The sequence below is a fragment of the Pleurodeles waltl genome, chromosome 3_1, assembly GCF_031143425.1.
Source record: "Pleurodeles waltl isolate 20211129_DDA chromosome 3_1, aPleWal1.hap1.20221129, whole genome shotgun sequence".
NCBI lineage: Eukaryota > Metazoa > Chordata > Amphibia > Caudata > Salamandridae > Pleurodeles > Pleurodeles waltl.
The window spans coordinates 395,303,451-395,328,337 of NC_090440.1; the positions used below are offsets into that span (position 1 = coordinate 395,303,451).

Here is a 24,887-nt window from a genome sequence, read left to right on the forward strand (position 1 = left end):
ACAAAAAAAAGGCATAGCACCGTAATTCAGGCACTAACACGATGCTAATGCATTTAGACTTTAGCCAGTCCCAGCAATCAAAAACATTTCATGAAAGAAAAGCAGGAAGCTCTTACATGATCCTTAAAATATTTCAATCGATCTCTGTAACGTTTTCTGGCTTGGTGCATCCTAGTCATTGCCTGAATCTGGGGAGAAGCAACACAGAATTAGAGAGATGTTCGACAGAACTACTATCTTGAATCCAATGGTGCAATAATTAAAATGGCCAACCTTCACAACATCATCTGTGTGATCGTTCAAGTAGCGCAAACGGTCCTGGAATGCTTTCCTCTGCTTGAACCCCCTAAAATTGGCCTAAAAAAGGAAAAAAAATGTTTTCTTGATACACAGGAATACAAATGTAGATAACTGCCTACGTTAAACATTGCAGGGAGAAACTAAGCAATAATAAAAGATACTTATAAAATAAGTACGCCTGCCAAAGCAAATTCTATGAAGACTTAAGGCAAAAAGAAATCGGGCTACTTGAAGAATTATAACTTAATGGGCATTTGCTGTTAAAGCCTGCGAACATTCAACGGGTAATCAGTGAGTAACTGCTTTAACTGAGGTCCAACACATTCACATCTTACACAATAGCAGTAAATGCAGCAGGGCATGTTGTTTGCTTACAAGAAAAACACTACTTGCTAAACCTGTAAGTTAAGCAAACATACACAAGATACGTTAATGTGCTGGGGTGCTCTCAATGAACTTTTAACACATCCCAAAAGACAGTCTGGATAGGAACAGCAGAGAAAACAGCAGCCCTACACTGGCCACAAAGACAATCGAACCATCATCAAATGACATCGAAAGGCCATGCCATCGAAAACACTCCAAGTAGTTTATACTTAAAGAGGTTTTCCCAATGTAAAACATATTACCACTTAGCAGTTCACTATTCTGCTCAATTCTTTTAAGATTAGTTCTGCTTTCTGCATTTGGAAAGCTATTTTGTTTTCAATTTCCAGACTTTATCTTTATTCTGGAATCTCAACGTATACACATTAACAAACATCAGGGCATGTTTAGTAATCTCAGTTAATAGTCGTAAGCTAACAAAGGCAAAAGTGTTGCACAGCCAAGGCAGTGTTGGCTGGAAACGTGGCTGTGATGGATGAATTTTTATCTTTAGGGGAAAAATTACCTCGGTTATGTACTGGCATTCGGCATAATGATTTTGCCTAATTGCTTAAGGTTTTTCATAGTAAAGCTCTTCTAGAAGAAGAGTAGAACAAAATTAAAGGCAGCGATATTGATTAGAAGCAATAGTGGGGTGGTACCTAAACGATCAGTTATCCCTGGCCAGAGAGACAGCTGATCTGTACAGCGCAGCTGTGCTCTGCGAGACAAATGTCGGACCCTGCGGGGATGCACTAATTATTCGATTAAAATGCAGCAACACTGATGGCCCGCGGCGCTTTGGAACGCATGGTGGGAATGCATTATAATTATGCGTTCCAAAGGACTTATATGCTGTCTCGATGGGACAGTGTGTGGCCTATGGGATGGCTTGGTCGACCGGGAAGCTGGGGAACAAGGTTCGAGTCTCAGTGTTTCTGTGCAAATCACTTAATCTCTCTATGCTTGTTAATTCTCCATGCCTGTGTCAGTCTGTAGTAAAGCCACTCAATGACTTCACTGGCTGCCTGCGCTATGTAAAAGGGCAAATCAATTTACAAAAAAAAAAAAGAGTAAACAGCTCAGAGAGCTCAATGCTTGATGGTAAAGAAAAACATTCCACAAGAAGCACAGCAGCACAAATCATATGCAGCCGCCAAACATGCTTGCTCACAAATGAAAAGGGACCAAAAAAGCAGATGAAAAGGAGTACTTGGGCCAAGCTCCACTGATAAGAAGAACAACAGTAAATAGCATGTTTCAACCAACAGAACTGGAGCAAAGGCAAGTGGCAAGCACGTGAACCAATGAAAAGTAAGGGTGGGATGTAAGCCCCTTTTAAGATGTATGTTGATTACAATAGATTTCATACAAGCACAGCAAAAGCGCTGTGCACGCTAAACTTAAAAAGTACAAATGGGTTGGCGTCAGGCTGGTTATGGAACTGCAGCGTGGTAAAACGTTTTCACACCGAACTTCTCATTCCGAAAGGACCATAATGAAAATGAAAGCATCCTATGCACCCCCTGGGGTGGGGACATTTTTTAATTGCCTGAATACCCAAGAAAGAGAAACAAAGACAAACTTGTGTGAGAGAAACCAGTGAAAATGAATCATACCTCCAAGCTTTTCACAGCTTCCGCAATCATACCCGATGACGCCTGCCCAGGGGCAAGCCAGTGCATCGGTGTGTACCTACATTTGTCTGCTGCAATATCTGGAGCCGAGATACTGGCAGATTAACTGGATGATTTGTATCTGCTGAACCGAGATTTTGGCTGATAAACCAGATTGAAAATGTCACTTACCCAGTGTACATCTGTTCGTGGCATTAGTCGCTGCAGATTCACATGTTTGGCACAGTCCGCTGCCTGGTGTTGGGCTCGGAGTATTACAAGTTGTTTTTCTTCGAAGAAGTCTTTTTTGGTCACGGGACCGAAGGACTCCTCCCTCTTCGGCTCCATTGCGCATGGGCGTCGACTCCATCTTAGATTGTTTTCCCCGCAGAGGGTGAGGATGGAGTTGTTTGCTATAAATAGTGCCCATGCAATGGAGTGAATATGTATGTACGTTAAGAGTTTATAATAATTATTTACAAATGTACAAATGTTTAAGATTTAAGATCTACTTCTAAACGGCTACAGGCTTCCCGGGGAGGTGGGAGGGTACATGTGAATCTGCAGCGACTAATGCCACGAACAGATGTACACTGGGTAAGTGACATTTTCAGTTCGATGGCATATGTTGCTGCAGATACACATGTTTGGCATAGACTATAAAGCAGTTACCTCCCCTAAAAGCGGTGGTTTAGCCTGTAGGAGTTGAAGTAGTTTGGAATAATGTTCTTAGTACAGCTTGGCCCACTGTAGCTTGTTGTGCATTTAGTACGTCTACACAGTAGTGTTTAGTAAACGTATGAGGCGTAGACCAGGTTGCAGCCTTACATATTTCGCTCATAGGAATGTTTCCTAGAAAGGCCATCGTAGCACCTTTCTTTCTGGTTGAGTGTGCCTTTGGTGTAATAGGCAATTCTCTTTTGGCTTTAAGATAGCATGTTTGAATACATCTGACTATCCATCTAGCAATGCCTTGTTTAGAGATTGGATTTCCTATGTGTGGTTTTTGAAAAGCTATGAACAGTTGTTTTGTTTTCCTGATTAGCTTTGTTCTGTCAATGTAGTACATTAGTGCTCTTTTGATGTCTAATGTATGTAGTGCCCTTTCAGCCACGGAATTTGGTTGTGGGAAGAACACTGGCAATTCTACTGTTTGATTTAAATGGAATGGTGAGATTACTTTTGGCAGAAATTTTGGATTTGTTCTTAGAACTATTTTATTTTTGTGTATTTGAATAAATGGTTCTTGTATGGTAAATGCCTGTATTTCACTTACTCTTCTGAGGGATGTGATTGCAATGAGAAATGCGACTTTCCAGGTTAGATATTGCATTTCACAGGAATGCATGGGTTCGAAAGGTGGACCCATGAGTCTTGTTAAGACGATGTTAAGATTCCATGAAGGAACTGGTGGTGTTCTTGGTGGTATAATTCTTTTTAGCCCTTCCATGAATGCTTTAATAACTGGTATTCTAAATAGAGACGATGAATGAGTAGTTTGTAGGTAAGCAGATATTGCTGCGAGGTGTATTTTTATAGATGAAAAAGCGAGATTCGCTTTTTGCAAATGTAGTAAGTATCCTACTATGTCTTTTGTAGAGGCATGTAGTGGTTGTATTTGATTGGTATGGCAGTAGTAAACAAATCTTTTCCACTTAGATGCATAGCAGTGTCTAGTGGAAGATTTTCTAGCTTGTTTTATGACCTCCATGCATTCTTGTGTGAGGTCTAAGTGTCCGAATTCTAGGATTTCAGGAGCCAAATTGCCAGATTCAATGATGCTGGGTTTGGATGCCTGATCTGTTGTTTGTGTTGTGTTAACAGATCTGGTCTGTTGGGTAGTTTGACATGCGGTACTAGTGAAAGGTCTAGTAGAGTTGTATACCAAGGTTGTCTTGCCCATGTGGGTGCTATCAGTATGAGTTTGAGTTGGTTTTGACTCAACTTGTTTACTAGATATGGAAGGAGAGGGAGAGGGGGAAAAGCGTATGCAAATATCCCTGACCAACTCATCCATAGAGCATTGCCTTGTGATTCGCGGTGTGGGTACCTGGATGCGAAGTTTTGTCATTTTGAGTTTTCTTTTGTTGCGAACAAATCTATCTGGGGTGTTCCCCAAATTTGAAAGTACTTTGTCAGAACTTGGGGGTGAATTTCCCATTCGTGGACTTGTTGGTGGTCTCGCGAAAGGTTGTCTGCTAGTTGGTTTTGTATTCCTGGAATAAATTGTGCTATCAGGCGAATGTTGTTGTGAATCGCCCACTGCCATATTTTTTGTGTTAGGAGGCACAATTGTGTTGAGTGTGTTCCTCCTTGTTTGTTTAAATAATACATTGTTGTCATGTTGTCTGTTTTGACAAGAATGTATTTGTGTGGTATTATGGGTTGAAAGGTAATTGATATGAAATTTTGTTTGGTGTATATCCCATTGTCCTTGAATGCTGTGGTGATTGAGGTGTGCTCCCCACCCTGTCATGGAAGCATCTGTTGTTATAACGTATTGAGGCACTGGGTCCTGAAATGTCCGCCCTTTGTTTAAATTTTTGCTGTTCCACCATAGAAGCGAGAGGTATGTTTGGCGGTCTACCAACACCAGATCTTGAAGTTGACCCTGTGCCTGTGACCATTGTGATGCTAGGCACTGTTGTAAGGGCCGCATGTGTAGTCTTGCGTTTGGGACAATGGCTATGCATGACGACATCATGCCTAGAAGTTTTAGCACAAATTTTGCTTGTATGTTTTGGTTTGGAAACATAGCACTTATTACCTTGTGGAATGCCTGCACTCTTTGTGGACTTGGAGTGGCAATTCCCTTTGATGTGTTGATGGTTGCTCCTAGATATTGTTGTGTCTGACACGGTTCTAGGTGTGATTTTGTATAGTTGATGGAAAACCCCAGTTTGTGAAGGGTTTGTATGACACATGTGGTGTCGTTTGCGCATTTTTTTACTGTGTTGGTCTTGATTAGCCAATCGTCTAGGTAAGGGAACACATGTATCTGTTGTCTCCTGATGTGTGCTGCTACTACTGCTAGACATTTTGTGAACACTCTTGGTGCAGTTGTTATTCCGAATGGCAACACTTTGAATTGGTAATGTATTCCTTTGAATACGAACCTTAGGTACTTTCTGTGAGAAGGGTGTATTGGTATATGAAAGTACGCATCCTTTAGGTCTAATGTGGTCATGTAATCTTGCTGTTTGAGCAGTGGAATGATGTCTTGTAGTGTGACCATGTGAAAATGGTCCGATATGATGTAGGTATTTAGTGTCCTGAGATCTAATATTGGTCTTAATGTTTTGTCTTTTTTTGGAATTAGAAAGTACAGGGAGTAAACTCCTGTGTTTTTTTGTTGTACTGGTACTAACTCTATTGCATCCTTTTGCAGTAGTGCTTGAACTTCTAGTCCTAAAAGTTCTAAATGTTGTGGTGACATTTTGCGTGTTTTGGGAGGGATGTTTGGTGGGAATTTGTGGAATTCTATGCAATAGCCATGTTGGATTATTGCTAATACCCAATTGTCTGTTGTAATCTGTTGCCAAGATTGGTAGAATCGGCTTAGTCTTCCCCCCACTGGTGTTGAGTGAAGGGGTTGCGTGACTTGAAAGTCACTGTTTAGGTGGAGGTGTTTTTGGAGTCTGGAATCTTCCCCTACTCCTTGGGAATTGACCTCCTCTATATCCCCTGAAACCTCCCCTTTGGAATGAACCCTGATATGGTGTGGTTCTTGTTTGTTGGCTGGTGGTGTCTGTGGGTTGGCCACGAAACCCCCCTCTAAATGGAGTTTTTCTAAAAGAGCCTCTGCTCTGCGGGGAGTAGAGTGCGCCCATGGCTTTGGCCGTGTCTGTGTCCTTTTTAAGTTTTTCAATGGCTGTGTCCACTTCAGGGCCAAAAAGTTGTTTTTCGTTGAAGGGCATATTAAGGACAGCCTGCTGGATTTCAGGTTTGAAGCCTGAAGTGCGGAGCCAAGCGTGTCTCCTTATGGTGACAGCAGTGTTGACTGTTCTCGCTGCAGTATCGGCTGCGTCCAGTGAAGAGCGGATTTGATTGTTTGAGATCGTTTGTCCCTCTTCAACTATTTGCTGCGCCCTTTTTTGGTATTCTTGGGGAAGATGGTCTACGAGAAGTTGCATCTCATCCCAGTGAGCGCGGTCATATCTGGCCAGCAGCGCTTGAGAATTTGCGATGCGCCACTGGTTGGCTGCCTGTGATGCTACTCTTTTTCCTGCCGCATCAAATTTTCTGCTTTCTTTGTCCGGAGGTGGGGCGTCGCCAGATGTATGGGAATTTGCTCTTTTGCGAGCTGCCCCTACTACTACGGAGTCAGGTGGTAACTGCGAAGTAATAAACACTGGGTCTGTGGGTGGTGGTTTGTATTTTTTATCCACCCTTGGGGTGATGGCTCTTGATTTTACGGGCTCTTCAAAAATTTGTTTTGCGTGCCGTAACATCCCTGGTAGCATTGGGAGACATTGATATTGGCTATGTGTAGCCGAGAGGGTGTTAAATAAAAAATCATCCTCTATAGGATCGGAATGCAGTTGGACATTGTGGAATTCTGCAGCCCTAGCCACCAGTTGTGAGTATGAGGTACTGTCCTCTGGCGGTGACGGCTTTGTGGGGTATGAATCTGGATCATTGTCCGGCACTGGGGTGTCGTATAGGTCCCAAGCGTCTTGATCCTGATTATCTTGACTTATGGTAGTTTGCGCTGGTGAGTGCATTTGTGGCGGTGTTTGTGCCGGCGATGCCTGTTGTGGTGGAGAGGGCGGAGGCGTGACTTTTTTAACCACTTTGGCTTGTGGTTGTGTGTCATCCTTGAGGAGACCGATCCTTCTTTTCCTCATTATTGGGGGAAGGGTTGATATCTTCCCTGTGTCTTGCTGGATGTACAGTCTCTTTTGTGTGTAGTCTGATTCTACACTTTGGAGCTCTTGTCCAAATCTGTGCATCTGGCCACTTATTCCTTGTTCCTCTGTGTAGGATGAAGGTGTGGAATTTTTCGGCGCCGAGAGAGAATCTTTTTTTCGGTTTCGGCACCGACAGAATTTTTGTTCCTTTCGGCATGGAGTCTCGGTGCCGATGTTTTTCGGTGCCGGTATCTTGTTTTTGTCTCTCGGAGCCGCTATCTCGGCTCCGAGGTTGCTCCATGGCGGTCCCTAGACCGGAGTCGGGTGTCTTCGCTATGGGCGTGCCCTTTTTCGGCGCCTTCGACGGGTCGCCTGTTTTATGGGTCGAGCCATGGCCTGTTGGCAGTGGCGTCCCCTGGGCTTTCGTTTTCTCGATGGTTTTACTTTTCGACGTCTTACTCACAGTTTGTTGCTGTTGTTCGACGTCGGAGTCTCCGGATTCTGAGTCCGGAACCGAGAATGTTTCCTCTTCGTCGTCGAAACGTTGTTTTGTCGGCGTGGATGCCATTTGTAGACGCCTGGCTCTTCGGTCCCGGAGTGTTTTTCTGGACCGGAAGGCTCGACAGGCCTCACAGGTATCCTCCTTGTGCTCGGGGGACAAGCACAAGTTACAGACCAAGTGCTGATCTGTATAAGGATACTTACTGTGACATTTTGGGCAGAAACGGAACGGGGTCCGTTCCATCGGCTTCGATGTCACACGCGGTCGGGCCGACCAGGCCCCGATGGGGGAATCGAAGCTACCCCAAAGTCTTCCGATGATCGGTGTCGATGTACCTAACTATCCCGATACCGAACGGAACAATACCGCCGCTTTCTTCCGAGATTCTGACTAACTTTCCGAACCGAAACACGGAGCGAAAAGGAATACGTCCGAACCAGACAGCGGAAAAAAACAATCTAAGATGGAGTCGACGCCCATGCGCAATGGAGCCGAAGAGGGAGGAGTCCTTCGGTCCCGTGACCAAAAAAGACTTCTTCGAAGAAAAACAACTTGTAATACTCCGAGCCCAACACCAGGCAGCGGACTGTGCCAAACATGTGTATCTGCAGCAACACATGCCATCGAACACTTTGTATCCACTGGAAAGTCCTGACACTTTAAATTTAAATAGAGGCCTGTCTGGGATTTCTAAAGAGTCCAAAACCACCGTGGGGGCTCACCAAGATATCTCCTGATTGTTGCTGTAAGGTTATGTGTAGCTACCATTTTGTCCATATGGATTAATTCCACCAGCATTAAGGAACTAATTCAGTCAAACGTAAAAGTCGTATTGGATGAAGCCTCCAGGTTGCTCCCCATTTTATATGGTTATCCTGTCCTGAAAAAGATGCACTTTGAGGCATAGATTGGCCCCACTTCCACACTTTGTCGGGTCGAAACATCGACCACTTTTACACACTGGATTATTATTTGGTTTCTTAGAGGGGCAAATATGAATGATCCGATTGTCTCTTTTGAGGCGAGACTGTACTTACGTTGGCACAATGAATGTGTATGAACAGGCTAATGCACAAAAAGGATATATGTAATAGGTCTATTTTCTTGTTCCTATCTACTTTATGCACAAGCACTTTCTTCAGGAGCATTTCTTTTATTTCTTTAGAGCAACTGTTCAGTTATTTAATGTGTTTATATCTGTTTTTCAAAATATATAAAGTTATATCTATAAATGTTTTCTTGTGTGTGGTGTTAATCTGTGTATAAACAGAAGAAATTCTCCCTAAGTGTTGTGAAATGTAACTTATCCACATTCTCAAGGGTTTTAGGATTTACAATCAGGTCAGACTAAGGGGGTCATTCCGAACCTGGCGGTCCATGACCGCCATGGCGGAGGGCGGCAGAAGCTCCGCCAACACGCTGGCGGTGCTTCCTGGGCTATTCTGACCGCGGCGGTAAAGCCGCGGTCAGAAAAGGGGAACCAGCGTTTTCCCGCCGGTTTTCCCCTGGCCCAGGGAATCCGCCATGGCGGCGCTGCTTGCAGCACCGCCATGGGGATTCCGACCCCCTTCCCGCCAGCCTGTTTCTGGCGGTGTCCACCGCCAGAACCAGGATGGCGGGAACGGGTGCCATGGGGCCCCTTGGGGCCCCTGCACTGCCCATGTCACTGGCATGGGCAGTGCAGGGGCCCCCTAACAGGGCCCCACAAAGATTTTCACTGTCTGCTTTGCATACAGTGAAAATCGCGACGGGTGCCACTGCACCCGTCGCACCCCTGCAACTCCACCGGCTCCATTCGGAGCCGGCTTCCTCATTGCAGGGGCTTTCCCGCTGGGCCAGCGGACGGCCTTTTGGCGGTCGCCCGCCGGCCCAGCGGGAAAGTTGGAATGACCACTGCGGTCTTTTGACCGCGGTGCGGTCATTCGGCGGTAACCGCATGGCGGGCGGCGCCCGCCGCCCGCCGCAGTCAGAATGACCGCCTAAGTATCAGATCCGTTGAGGGGATTCCTTTTGTTTGGACCATTGTTGTTACGCATTACAAATTACCCAGGTCCTGTGGATTATTTTTGGTTGACCCTGTTGTTGTGTAACGACAATATCTGCTTATCCAGCCTGCTCGGATGTCATCCTGAGGTGGACAAGCATCAGCACGATGACAAGTAGTCTTGGCAAAGTATCACTAACCATTTAACAAGGTGGCTTGACAGTTGTGTTCACTGGCATCTACTAAGGCAGGTTCCATTCCTCTGGGACTTTGTGTGACTACAAAAATATCACCCAGCTAGAAATCTTTTTGACGATGGGAGTGCCCCTTTAAAACGTTTTCAAAGCCTGCATTCTGGCCTATAATTCATATTTGCACGCTGGAGACACTTGAAAGACAATACTTTAGTCTGCCAAGCAATACATCACATTTTCTTTGCATCAACCCTGTACTCTTTTTTCACATATGACTAAAATATAAATACAATGACAATCTAACAGTTAGAAGAGCTCTGTTCCCAACCTCCATTTTCAAGAAATAAATGAAAGAAGTACACTAATCTTTAGGGTTAATAACAAAATGAACACTGTAACAAATCATAATAAAACAGAAAAGCTCATGTAAATTAAGGAAGTGGCTTTATGCGAGCACCGCTTTAAAAATAGGGAAAACTTTAGTATATCGGAAATGTCAATAAGGCACGAGAGCATTGATTAGACTGCAAACCTGACTTCTTAAAGGTACAAAATAGGAACAGGAAATTGTTCAAAACATTACATAAGTGTTGTGACATACAATGCAAATGGCAACTTATCCTACGTGCTCCAAACCATACAATTGTGCTCTCCAAAAGGTAAAATGAATACAGATATGGATTGTAAGAAACAATATCCATTTTCTTGCCACCTCTAAAATAAGAGGAACCCACATTGTATCTAACTTTAACTGCTCCTTTAAGAGTTGGTTGTATCCACTGACCATTCCAGCTGCAAAATGTTCATATTTTGTAGGGTGTCTATCCAATTTAGGAATCTGAATGTCTACATGGTGAACAACCATAACTTATTTACTACAGTACTCACGCTTACCTTCTTGAGTTTCAAAAACATTCACCATTTTGGAAGCAGTCTGTGGCCTCTTGCCAATCATACTCTGCAGTGAGGAAGTCTGGGCTTAGAACTTCCACTATAACACTGGTGGAACTTCAACACATATGTCTAATAACACTGTTCCACTGATTTATTAGTACATGTGTAGTACGATTTTATGTAACAAAACAATTGAGTGTGCAATTTTCTGGGCTCTTTTTTTTTGTATAGGAAGCTTAGTATAATGCTTACTTTTCTTCTCAAGGTATTAGTAACCGGTGGCAAACCAGACGAACTGCTTTTGCTGATTGAACTGTAAACACATTTTGCTTCCTCAAGACTTTATTGTGAAAGTATTGGGTAATTACTGATGAAATCCAAAAGTTACCAAACAACTCTGCTCAGATAATTAAGAAATCGCTGACATAAAATCATACCTGGTTAATATCTGTCTAATGCAAGTCATTTTCCATATAACCCTTCCATATAAATGACTAAATCAGAAGTATCTAGAGAGTGGCTTTGAAAAGCCAGTTTTTAAATGTATCTGAAATGATTAAGGGTGAATGAGGCCTATCTCCAGAGAGGCATAAATCAATGCAAGAACGCAATCGCGTGCCCCATCCCTTAGCGAGTTGTGAATATTCATTGTTTACATGCTTTGCAGATTTATACATTACTGTGAAACAACCTCTAGTCCTTTTTGTATGGTGCATGCAGTCATAAACAGGCATCAGCCTTCAAGATGAAATTATATTTAATTTCTATGTTAACCTTTATGGATAGCTCTCCGATATGGAGTAAGCAGTATCAACAAGGGTGTACCTGAATGGATGTGATGGCAGGTTCTTGCTTCTTAAGAAACTCCATCCTAGATTTGAACTTGCTGCGCACAAGGTATCCGCGACAACGGGCTTGCAGTTTTGTAATCAGTGTTTCATTTGCTAGCCAAAGTTGCTCTCGGTTGTATGCTGCTGACACACCAGATATGGTACTCTGGATCACAGAAAAAGAAAAAGTTAGAATGCACTTAAACATTAAGTCATGAGAAGCACAGTACATTTTCGCAATAAAAACTCATTTTAATCCAATTGTCATTTTGACGCAAATTTGACATAAAGGATTGCTGAGACAGTAACAGACTGGTGACTTCTAGTAATTTGTTCAGAATGACCTGCTTAACTAATAACCATTGCACATAGTGGTCCAGGCTTACCACCGATGGTCCTTCCCGAGAAATGTGATGTCAGAAAGGCACAACGGATTAATAAAATATTGTTTCTGAATTAATTCTGTGATTTGCAACTGGCGTTTTGTTCATTAAAATGACTAACAGGAAAGGTATCAATTCATTTTTAGCCAGACTTGATTTTGCTGTCTCTTGCTCGACATATTTTGTTTTCTTTCTCCTTTATACATTCTACTTTGGTTCTGGAACTTTTGATATAAGTGCATGTCCTCGATCCCATCCTCTCTCACTAGCACTGGTCTCTCGCTATTATGGCACTCTTAAACCCAGGCCATCAATTTTAAAATGTCATGGTGAAATAGACAAAATGTATTTTCCATCATCACCATTACAGCTTAAATTCTGTAATTCTGTTTTCAAGTGAAAACTTGTTGAGGTAAAAACAAAACCCTTAAGGGTCTCCATCGCACTGAATTAAACATGGGACAGACCATCCTAAGCATATACAAGTGATATAACTCCTTTCCTGCCTGGCACAATGTACTGGGTGGGGGTCTAGGGGTGAAACAGAAGATTCTTCAATGTTGCCCTCAGGCATGATGTTCAACTAATTGTCATTAGCATAGCACATTGGTGCCAAGTGGTGTATCCTGAAGAGCTTGGCCAAAGGAGCCATTTTAAGGTGACGAGCACGTGGATCAGTGAGGATACTTGGGGAATGCCACACCAGACAGAACATGCCTTAGATCTGAACAGTGGCATGAATCCTGTCTGGCTACAGGCCGATAGAAGGGACTGAATCGAGTCTAAGGTCATTTCTCCAATGCCTACCTCACCAGGAAAGATGTGTGTGGAAGGGAGTTGTTGGGGGGGGGGGGAAGAGACAACTCAACAATTGAGATAATTTGCAGACCTGTAGCAAATTACCTCGATTGTTAAGTCCTCAATCCCGCCCCACAGCAAGGTTTAATGCCCAGACAAGGAGTTGAAATATGCCCACAAGTGCAACAATTTTCTTAAGTATTCTCGACATGAAGACGTCATCAGGTCTTATTTTTTAGCCCTCGGGGGTTACTAACGACTACTGCATTTGATCAGCATGAGCAACATGCATGGAGGTGGAGGAAAGTTTGTAGAAGCAAGCTTCTGTACTTCACTGGACACCTACGTGATTGGCGAACGCCTAAGCACTTGGTACTGTGTCGAGCTTCTAGTACCTTGTAAGTTCCGCTTGATTCGTCTCCACAGAACGAACTCAAATGTCTGCGGCGTGAGGGTTCATCGTTACTATGCATAAGCGATAGGTAGCTTTTCAATAAAATTGTGATGATGTCTCCATCCAAGGAGCAGACATTGTTTAAATCGCAAACAACCATGACCTGAACTCAGTGTTGTGGCATAGGCTGCCTAATCTGGAGGAAACGTGTAAAAAATGGTAAATATCTAACCAAAAAATCAAAATACGCTTGGCGAAGGCCCTGAGGTATGAAATCCAAGGGTACCTATGTACATGGGGGTCAAACTGCTCAGATTTTAAAAGCGTTAAGAAGCAGTTCCCAGTATTGCCTGCTGGTGGCAGGATACCCACGAATTAGGAAATATGATTAAGCGGCTATTCAGTAGTCTAAACATTTTAGTTACGAATCAATTTCCATGAAATATACTACTTGAATGGTCTCTTTGAGAGCTTGAATCACTCCTTATATAACGATTCCTGCAAAACCAGATAATTTGTCCCCAGAAATCGACTCACAGTCTCTAATGTTATTAATGAAGAACAAAGACTGTATTTGGTCGGGACATCTTTGAAACACGGCCCCCTAATCAGTTATATATGTTATTGAAGTGAGAATACATTTAGTACATTGCATTGTTGCCTCATTTACAAATTAGTGCTTCCATTCCATACGATAGGATCACGTTTTAGTTCATGTCAAAAAAATGAAATCTTTGGATCTGAAATCCACTGATATCACCCATTTTCTTTTCCACGCTAGCAACCCATATTTACTCCTTAGCTTTATTCTTGACACCTCCATTTGAGATTTTCCTTTGCTGCTCAATTTTATTTTTAGACATAAACCATATGCATTCGGATTTCACCTTCTCACACCTTGGTTTCACCTACTGAGCGCTCACAATCGACCCTCTGATCCAGCCCTAAATGAGCTTCTGTACAAACTAAGGTGCAGACAGATATCCTGCCTCCTAACCTAGGCCAAAATCTAACCATGCCTGACAAACAAGGGAGAAACCTAGCCCTCTTTAGTCACCATACTCATCTTGGCAAACTCGCAAACAGTGACTCTTTCCAACTCACCTCCCCTTTATCGATGTGGACATTCGAATTTTTTTTCCAGTGATGGTCGACTTTAGGAAATGGTTTGGAACAGACAAGTTGACCCCGTGAACGGGGTCGTTTCTTTTTACACAAACATTTTTGTCTGATAGCACAGATTCTTCTAGCTATTTGATGAGAACTGTACTCAATTGCCTTTTAAACACCAGTCCATTGGTTGCCTTCCCAAGGCTTTCCGATCTCCCATAACAATTACCCTTCCCAAATGTGCCATGCCCTGCGCTGAAGGTCTGCCAACCAAACTGCATGCTGGGCTATGTTCCTGCGGGATGTGTGTAACCTGATCACTGAGCACTACAGAGCATGATTAATGTGGCACAATGACCTAGCTAAACAACAGACACAATGTGGAAAAAACCCTAGACATTATTTTCAAGTCATATTTTCTCCAAGTTTCAATTAATGAGAGGCTCAAAGTCAGATTGAAAACTGTGGCTAGGTATACTTTTTCAGAGAGACTTAAGATGTCATACAAATAGTGTCTTATCTTACCTGGACATCCTCCCGGGAGAGTTGAGTGTTGTTCTGTACGAATCCCGGGGGCTCTTCCCATCTACCTTCCTTGCTGTGTAGGTTATAATAAAAGTGGTAGCCTCCTTTTACCCAGTGCTGAACCCACTCACTGCCATTGTCCCCTACAGGCAAAATGAATCCCAGAAAGTGTTAGAGTGAGTCCATCGCAATTAGTATGAAAGAACCAATACTGCAAGCCTGCATTTCATGCTATTTAAATAAATAGCATTAAACATGTGCAACCTCTTGTCGACAAGAATTCACAAGAGCATAAAACTGGGGATGAACACGACTCCATAAAATAGTTTTTGTCAGTTCAAGGGAAGACTTATTGGCAAAACTAAAAAGAAATCTAACCAGCTTGCCGGCCAGGCCTATTAAAGGGCATCCATATCCCAGAAAAGTGAAAAGACAGACAAGAAGAACACATTACACCTGAGCATGGAAATCATATGCTTGCAATAAAATTTAAAAATTAAAATAAAAAATAAAAATTAAAAAAAATCATATAATATAGTTTTAATAGGCTAGCATACGTGATTCACAGCAGGCAGGTGTATTTAGAACAGCAATATACACAATTTTTTGTTTTAGTGCACTTTACAGGAAAACATGGTGTGGTATCCTCGGCTGCTTGAAGGTGTAGAATGTGGAGTGAGGAGTGTCCCAGGGGTGTTTTTGTATGAGTATAGAATGTTGTAAGGAGAGTTGAATCTAAGGAGCTGCCAGGGAAGGAGGTGTTCCTGTGGACAGAAACCTTTTGAGAAAAGTAACCTTGTGTATTGCATCAAACCCCTGCCTTTTCGTGCTGGTTTTTATAGCAACTACTACACATGGTTATTACTGACGCCTAGAAAATCTACTATTTGCTTCAACATACCATAACATGAAGACATAGATTAATTATACAAGGATGATTAAAAAAAATATATAAATCATGGAAAGTAAAAAAAAACATTGTCACAGGAAAGTTTTGGGTCATGAGTTCTGGCACACAAAGCATTTCCTTTTAGTTGGATATAAACAGGGAAATGCTGTCACTCAGCGCAAGAATGGCTGAAGTGGGTTAACCCACTGCTGCTGCTTGCTGCAGTGGGCCAAAGCTAACTATGAATACCAGTTGAAAAAAACAGGGGCTGAAGGGGCTAACCCTAAGTTTCATCGTGTATGTGTGCATATTTGCCTCTTTTTTTTTATTTGAGAATTTTCTTGATTACATGGGGCTAGAGAAGAAGCTGAAACTGCCTATAGGGTAGACTAAAAAATACATGAAGGTGAACAACACGCTAGGATGCAAGTGTTGTAAATTCAGTCATTTGGAAGAAAAAGAAAATCAACTCTTCTTTTACACGTGCACTTAATTTTCGAGAAATTCACAATGAAATCACAAAAGAGATTTCTCTGCAGAAGCAGGCAGAACTCGATCTCAAGAGAGGGTGCCGTTTTGAGAGATGTGCGCATTTGCATTGGCCACCATTCCCACACTCCACAGCCACGTGAAAGGATGGCCACATTTTGTTTTTTGCAAAATGTATTGTACACCTGCTGCAGGGGCGGCTGCAAATAGGGCAATAGATGTAGAAATGTGTGGTAAAATATCTAGAACATTCAAATGAACAGCAGAAGGACATATGCATGCAATGACATGACTACAATGGTGCATTAAGTTTGTAGCCTGATGCAGCTTGGCGGGAATTATTTATCAGGGACACGCTGTTCAGCTTCTTCTAATGATATTGGTGAGCACAGACCAGACGACAGGCATGCCATTCTGATACAAAAGGAGATAAGTCTGCAAATAATAGCATTCGTGGGACATGCAGAAAATCCAGAAACACTTCTACTTAGAAGTCGATTAGTCAGATACTTTAATTCTGAAAAAGCCATGTACATTATAATTGAAATAAATCCCTTTAAGCTCACCTGCTGCTGTTTTCTTCTTTTTGCTCTCCGACAACTCAGCCTGGTAGGACTCAGCACACTCAGGTGTGACACCGTAGAGACCAACATCCGGTGAGCGCAGGGCACTGAAGGTCTGTGCACTGTCACCACGTTCAACTGCCTCATTAACAGCCAGAATTCCAGCAGAAACTGTAAAAAAAAAAAAAAGGATAACAATAAAAGTCAGAAGAACAATGAATTGAGTAGTGTGTGGAAAGGGGCCTCGGAATGCTACAAGGCAACTGAATAAACAGCATATGCCACACAGATGTACGTACAATAATATAAAAAGGGATAATGGTGGGATGGCCATGTAGAGTGCTGGATTCACATAGTGAATGGGGTAAACAAAAGGTGGGTCAACACTGATGCCATACTAGAGCATGCAGACAGTGCAAGGGCTCGTCCCAAGGGGAAAATGAGCCAAGAGTGGAGGAAGAATGCAATCGGATGCACGGCTTCTGTTGTACCACGCTGAGAGTAAAGTCTTATAGAGGACAATGACTCCTTGAGAGCTTACAGAAAGTAATGGGAGGTCAGAGGCATTGCTAGTGACTAAGGCACTCATGTCCATTTCAACACTATCGAGTGCAGTAATCACAGACCCTGTGAACACCCATAGCATAATGTGAGGCAGCTACGGGGTGTGTAGTTGGCCGACCATTCTGAGTTTCGGACCATAGAATGAGTAATAACGTGGTAATACTATGGGTTCCCCCTGTTCCAAGGTACCTCACCTGTGAATGTGTGCTTTTTGGCTGCACAAATTCTTTTAGGTTTTACCTGCAACTCGTGCAGGCACAAACTGTGAGGTGTGGTACTGCTGTAAGAACTTGGATTCTGATTCAGATGGAAACTCCCGGTTATGCCCAACAAGGATTGGCATCGGAAGGAGACTGAGGGTCTAACTTGGAAAAAGAGAAACACAAATGTGGCTCATGGTAGTTGCTTCCTTTTGGAAAGCACAGAAAGGTACAGCAGCTGAGAGGAGATATTCTCCTTCAGATTTATAGACAAATAGAAGTGCCTGTGGTCTGAAACTAACAGGACCTACAGTTTTCATAACACCTGTAAACAAAGTCAGTATTCACTGACACTGTGGGGCCTCTTAAGAAGTACTGATAGTGAGTGATTTATGTCGTCTATTGGCAAAATAGGGATGGGCAATCAGTGCAAAGTGCCTTTGGGATGGATTAGAGAAGAACGGACAGTTAATGTGGGGTCAAGGGAATACGCCTCTGGGGAATAAACTAGAGCACAATAGCTAGTCACTGCACTTTGCATTTGCAACAAAAAAAAACTAGAGAAGAATGAACCGTCGTTGAGGTCCATGTAAATTGCCTTTGTGGGAGTGGACTGGACGGTGGTGAGGGTCAGTGTGCGTTGCCGCTGTGTGACAGACTGTAATATAAAGGATTACCAGCGAGGTCCTTGAAAGCTGCCTCTGCAGAAAGCCTAGAGAATAATGGACTGTCAGTGTGGGGGTCAATGGAAAAGATTTCTGAGGAAGAGACCACAGAAGAATGGATGCTGACTGCACAATGCCCTTAGAGGTAAGTATGACCCACTGGTGAGGCCAATGTAAACTGCCTCGGTGGGAGAGACAACAGTAGAAGGGAACAGCAGTCGGGCGAGTCTATACTCCTAGAGGAGAGCAGAAGGGTTAAAGAATAGATTACCAATTGCTTCAACACAAAAAGTTGAGCGGATTGTCAATACGATAATAATTGTTTTGGAGAATGTAAATAAAAGTGGAATCATCGTAGTATTTCTTCTCTTTAGGTACTCTGGATAGGAGGGGAAGATTGGTGTCAGCTATCTTGCTGTGCTATTGAAGCATGCAACAGAGCAGAGTTGCATTTCTGACATTACTTCTCTAGAGAAAATAGAAAGTGTTTTAATAAAATGAAGTGTTTTGTGCTACAGCCGCTCCTTTGATGCACGTACATTGCAAAGATGCATTGAAGATACCCTTGTATTTCTGCATTTCAGGGGCGCAGGCTATGCCTTTTGCAGAAATGAGAGAAGAATCAGTATACTTATACACCCAAGTTGCTAGTGTCCCCAAGCCGCCACACCCCTTTGTATGCTCCCCTTCATCTCCCCAAGCCTCCAAGAAAAGTAATTACAGGCCAGATTTCATTTCGGAAGAATCTCAGGCTGGATACGTACATCGCTGAGCATCCTCAGTCTCCTTATTGGACCGGTGAATTCCATCCTGGATCTCATCCAACCACAAGACAGCAGACTCATCCTGGGTCTCCTGTAGCACAAATAAAAAGGAAGGGCCTTGAATGGTTTTCATATAGAAGTTTGGGTCTGTCTGAGCTCCAAAAGTATTTAGTAAGCATGCGAATATGCCAGCCTTCCTCATCCCTCTGCATGACTAATGCACAGGAGTTACTCTCCCACTACAACACAGAGGCACACATTACATTACATTTTTAGAAATGCAATACATGAACAAGATAAACATAGGTTGGCAAAATGTGAATCGTATGAACATACTTTTTTTCAGGAGTCGCGAAACACAGACAGTTTAAAAGTATATTAAAAGGTTGCCACAAAAGCTGAGTTTTCAAACAGGTACATTGTACAATTCAACTGACTAGTATGAAACTTATGATATAAATTTCACCGTTTTTAGCTTAACCATTCCCAGAAATGCATACCTACTGATATGACGTTTCAAGTGGCATTACAGCCATAGTTGCAGCGCTGGAATGCCCAGGGTCCAGTTTTCTACCCAGTAATGAAAACTCTACCTGATGAGCTATAACTGAACCAGGAAGATTCCTTTTAGGAGAAGTCAAGACAAAGGAGTGCTGCATGCTGCTAACAAGAGGATATGAATGTAGTATGTGACGGGGAGGCTCTCTCATTGTCTCTTTTCTAAGCAGTACATAAAGAAAGGTGTTTCTGTCGAATGTGTCTCAAATCACCAAATGCAATAGTTGCACAAATGCTTGCAAAGTTAATTCATACGTAGAAATAAATCACAAAGCAGGTGGGCCCGAACAACGTAGTTACTGAATGGATGACATATTTCATAGTCATTGAATAACAATAAATCATATGATCCAACAATAAGGTCAAAAAAGGTGCTTGTGCAGTGCATCAAGGAAAAAGAAGTGATCGTATATTCATAGAAAAGAACACAAAACAATTCAGACTCTTTGACGGGCCAGTCCAATATAACCAAATTTTCTGTCTCTCATAAATGGGCTCATTTTAATCTGTCCTTGAATGCCCAAAGAGTGGACTTTCATTACAGGAAGCATATAAGCCTTCGACATTTCGACCCCCTTAAGAAGCGTGTGCTTTCTTTACAGCTAATAGGGTCTTCATCAGGACCGAGTATGGAACTACCTGGAACCGAAGAAAGACACCTATTACCTTTGCCCAAAACCAGAAGGTGTGCCCACATTTCATCTGATGGTGTGTTTCCACTTGGTGGCAAAATAATGCTGACTTAAAATGCTTGTCATATAAAGGAGTCCTGAATAAGGAACACTACAGTTTATGTGTAATTTATAACACTCATAGGAGTGCACAAAAACGTTTCATTTGTTTATTTAACGGAATTCGTGATTTATTTTTAAACACTTTGAACAATATTTGCATGCAATTTCCAGATAGCCTAGCCAAATTGCATCTTGGAAACCTCTGGACCTTACCGTTGTCTTACAGTGCCTTCAGAAAAGTAATCAATTTAGCAACAGCTAGAATATCACTACTTGAAGACAAAGTTAAGCTAGCAGACAAGAAGCCATGCTTGGATGGCCATAAACAGCTACTCCAAACTAAAACAAGCGTCATAGTTATCTCGTACTTACCCATTCCACTTGAAGCTCAAATTGTTGCGGTGTTGCCTGGGCTGCCCTCCAACTCTACTGATAAACTTGCTTTACTGTACTCTGGTGACAGAAACAGCTGCCTATGCGGCTCATATAAAAATGATCTTGAGCACATAATTTGCATCAGCCCAAAAATGGAGGAGGAGAGGAAGAGTATCCTCAAACCTAAGCTACAGGATAAAGGGATCCACACATGTCGGCAGGCCGTCATCTCCTGGCTAGAGTCCGACGACCCTATTCTGAACTGTCGCATTAAAGTTTTAAACATATTTGAACAAAAATCTCATTTTAATTAGCAACTGAGTCATTAATGTGTCGCTGGTCTTTCTGTTAATCATATTCCCTTTGTGGGCCAGTTGGAATTCTGGGTCAGGCTGCTAGCCACAGTAGAATTATCATCAACATAACCTAGAGACTTTCCTGGCCCATCAGGGACCTTTCTACTTCACTCAGACTGCACCCAAGCATATTTAAGGCTGGTAACTTACACTTTAACCTTCTTTTAACACATCCTTCCTGACGGACCATGGTTCTTGATAAACTTTAAACAGTGCACAGGGTACTTCAAAGTTATTAACTGGCATGTCTGATTTGCCTTCATCTTTCTTTAACTCTTCTATCAAAGCTTTTTAGTTTCTTTTTAGGTCGAGCGTAAGCGTATGACTTCTTGTATACTTTTAAGAATACTTCTTCTATGGGCTTCCAGATATTTCATTTGTTAGTTTAAGTGTAATTTAAAAATCCTTGTTTGCTAGTGGTCAATCATGCCTCTTTGTCCCTCCTTCTTCTGTGTGGGAGCAATGACCAACTGCTGTATAATTACCCTTTGTCCTGTTCATCTGGGCTGTAGGGAACTTTTTTGTTTTACTTTGTTTCCTGCTCATATCCTGGGAAGATTCCCATTTCATTTGCAAAGCATTCTTGTTTTGAGTTTAGCTTAGCTGTAAACAAGGCTATCGTCAGGCTGTTGTCCTGGTCACATTTGGCCTTTGAGTACTCTCTGTGCCCTCTCTCAGCTGCCTGGCTCCCACCCTTCCTTGAGAACGGAGTTAAATGTGTAAGTAGATGTTTCCCTCCAAGTCGGAGTACATATGACTCTGCAGGATTTTGTGCAGCATCTCTATGTTTTTTTGCTTTCTTGTCTAACCAGGAAACCATCTTCCCCATTTCAGCTGATAAGCTCATGAAATGCACGTCTGCAGGCTTAACATTTAACAAAGAGTAATAAGGTGGGTGCAGGTTAATATGTAAGCTGCCTGACTACGATCCTGGTGCTGACAGCAAGAACAGAGGATGGCTTGTTAACTTAATTACTTGTTTAGTTAATTAGTTGTTTTAACTTTGCGAAGGTATTGGAGGCTTTACCTGAGTACCAGCAACATTACACAAGGATATATTCATTTTTTAGATGCACAGGGAGATTGAGTGATGTTGAGCTGACGCAGTGACTCAAACCCAGGTCCTCAGTTCCAGCCACACCTTCTTCCTGTTGTACTATTCTCCATTAGTTGTTTTTACTTAATCTGCATTCTGCATCAGCTGTCTTTGTCATGCTGGTCACACATCTACTTCTCTTTCCCTAAGCTCTGCTATTCAGTTATGCAGCACATCCATTTTACACAAATAGCTCACATGGTGAACACAGGGTGAGCTGAGTTAAGTTCACTTTGTCATTTAATAACCTCCACAAACATGAGGAGGTGGGTTTTTCTTCAGTGACAGGCACATACACTCGACCCCCTGGCCACTCTACCTCCAGCTTCTGTCTACTGCTATGCCCAGGGACTGGCGTACTCTAACCCCTGCCTACTCTTCTGCCCATGCCCTAACACCACAAGACCCTAACAACTCCTTAAGAGAGCAAAAATCTGGCAGGTGTTGTGTGCTCCATGTGCCCATTGGAAGCACTTTATTTGCCAATCCACATGAGTGAAGCTAGTGTGTTTGGTGCAAGAATGTTAGTGGGCAGTGAAAGTGTGTTTACATGTTTTTCAGAAACAAACAACCGGGGAGACGTTTGTTTCGAAAAAAACAAAAAAATAAATAATCTGGAGCTTTCTTCCATAGTTGATGTCGGAGGAGGGTTGTGCCACATTTTTTTTTGGGGGGGGGGGAGAATTGTGCTAGCCAGCCAGCAGCTCTGAGGGAGGGGTGGTGGAAGTTGTATTCTATTGACATCGACATTAGCATGGCTGGTTTAAATTAGGATGATAAATGGCAATATTTTCATTTTTTGCTGCAGACAGATGAAGAAGGCAAATAGAAGTGCTTTAGTTATATGCAAGGCCACTGGAATTATGTGGCCAGAAGAGATCAAATTTTGAGGCCTGGTTGACCAATTTATGTGTCAAGAAAAGTCCAGTTATGAATTTACAACACTAGCTCTAACTCAAGCAAATGCGAGACCTACTGCATTACAAATGCTTGTTTACTCACTGTTTTCTCTTTTGTACGATTTTAATTAATCAAAACAAATAAATGTACTTACATATAGATGGCAAATGATAATACATTTGTCAGTAAAACATACATGCAAGTGAAAACTGACCATACCAACACTTGTATTGTTTGCTGTAATTAATTATTGTTCAGTGAAAATGACAAAAACAAAGAGTCCATAATTAAGTTAATTTTGCCCATCAAAAATATGTATTCCTTCTAGGGTAGCTCACTAGTGGATCTTCCTGGAAGCACGATACAGACTGCAGTGGCTGTAGGGTTTGGGTTTCAGGCAGTCAACAAAGGAGTTGGTAGGAAAGCTCCAACTCTGACTGAAGACTTGAGAGGCACTCTTTCTGTGCCTGGCAGACAACCAAGATGGGATGAACCCTCCATTAAGCCAGCCACGAATGCAGGGTAGTAGTAGTGCGAAAACCCAGTAGTGCAAAGAGACTTGATCAGCATGCCAGAGAGGAGCAGTGAAGAGGAGCAGGAAATTATCATACGCAGTGGCTAAAGAACTGCTCTATGAAAAAGGGAGGTGAGAAAGGTTCAAAACAGGAAGGGAGACTGAGTACCTCCATTTATTGATTTTTAAAGAGAAGTACCAATTCTTCAATAGGACTTTTACTTGTTAAAAGTGATATTTGCATTAGTCTATGATATAGGTGCTTTGAGACACATCTACATTTCAAATGGTGGACACTGGAAGAAATTCTAAAAATAAGGCAGTAAAGCTAACTAACCCCACAAGAAGAAACCACGGTGCACAATACAAATATAATGAAAATAGAACGCAAACGCCCAAAGAAAGGATGCAAATAAAATAAAGCAAGCGATGGGAGATCTATGCTGGCAGCTCAAGGTTAAGGACGACTATAAATAGGGTTGTACAGAAGCCGCAGTGTTCACTGAAAAGGCCTTGCCGTTGTGCAGGCTACAAGGCTTTCGATTTTGAGACAATGTCACGCTGAACAGCCATTTACGTTCAAACACAGACTATTCCCCACGGGCAGAAGAAAACACACGCTTCACAAAGCCTCCACGGTCTGACGAGAACCCATCACACGTTGCGGGATTTTTCACTTTCCACTCCACCTGCTTCTTCTTGGGCATTCCTGCAAGTTTCAGACTGAGTCCGTCAAACTTTCCTGCAAACCCCTCAACTCACGCCACGGAAAATATGAAATATTACCCGCAGACACGAATCTTCCAGTCGGATCGAAATACTCACACTGCTCTTTACAAATATTTAATTTATCTGCACATTCAATCAACCGCTGACATTACATGATTTCCTTTTCTCGATTTGCATTTAAAAGCACACTTTTTACTACGTTGCTCTCAGCATCCAATGATGAACAGCTAGTGATGGATGTGTATAATCACATGTTCTTCTGCAAAAGACGAGCTTTAATTAACACCCCTTGCCTTCTCTCTTGGGAGGATCGAATACAAATTAAAATGAGCTAACTGCAGTCTTCGGACCTTAATCACTGCGATTTGCCAATGAACATCCCACCTGCCTTTCCACCGGAAACACAGCTCCCTACACGTCCTACGAAGCACCCGGAGGTTTGTCCAACCTACTAGAAAGGTGGACCACCATCCCAGGAGAAACTAAGCAGGTCTGTGCTGCTGGGGTTCCTACAAACCAAAAATAGCGTGAAACTATTTGTAGACCCAGTGATTCCACGCGCACAGCCCACTTATTTATGTCAAATTTGGCCCTGGCGTTATTTCACTTTCTAAAAATGACTGTATGAGGCATGAGGGAGGAGGCCCTGCAGCCAAGTGCATGCCTAAATAAGGCAATGTCATCGAATGTGAACAGGGCGGCCAGCCTGGCACCGGCCACTGGTGCTCACTGGAAGAATGGCTCG

General features: G+C 42.6%; 1 protein-coding gene across 2 annotated transcripts in view; it reads right to left on the reverse strand.

Moving 5' to 3' along the window:
• The window catches only part of IQGAP1 (IQ motif containing GTPase activating protein 1), a 424,957-nt gene that overhangs the window by 161,556 nt on the left and 238,514 nt on the right, over positions 1-24,887 (reverse strand). For both annotated transcript variants that reach the window (XM_069222592.1, XM_069222593.1), the window contains 6 exons: positions 18,881-18,971; positions 16,691-16,858; positions 14,747-14,889; positions 11,532-11,702; positions 274-357; positions 117-188 (listed from right to left, as the gene is read on the reverse strand). In XM_069222592.1, the coding sequence (XP_069078693.1) occupies positions 117-188; positions 274-357; positions 11,532-11,702; positions 14,747-14,889; positions 16,691-16,858; positions 18,881-18,971 (729 nt within the window). The remainder of the gene's footprint in view (positions 1-116; positions 189-273; positions 358-11,531; positions 11,703-14,746; positions 14,890-16,690; positions 16,859-18,880; positions 18,972-24,887) is intronic.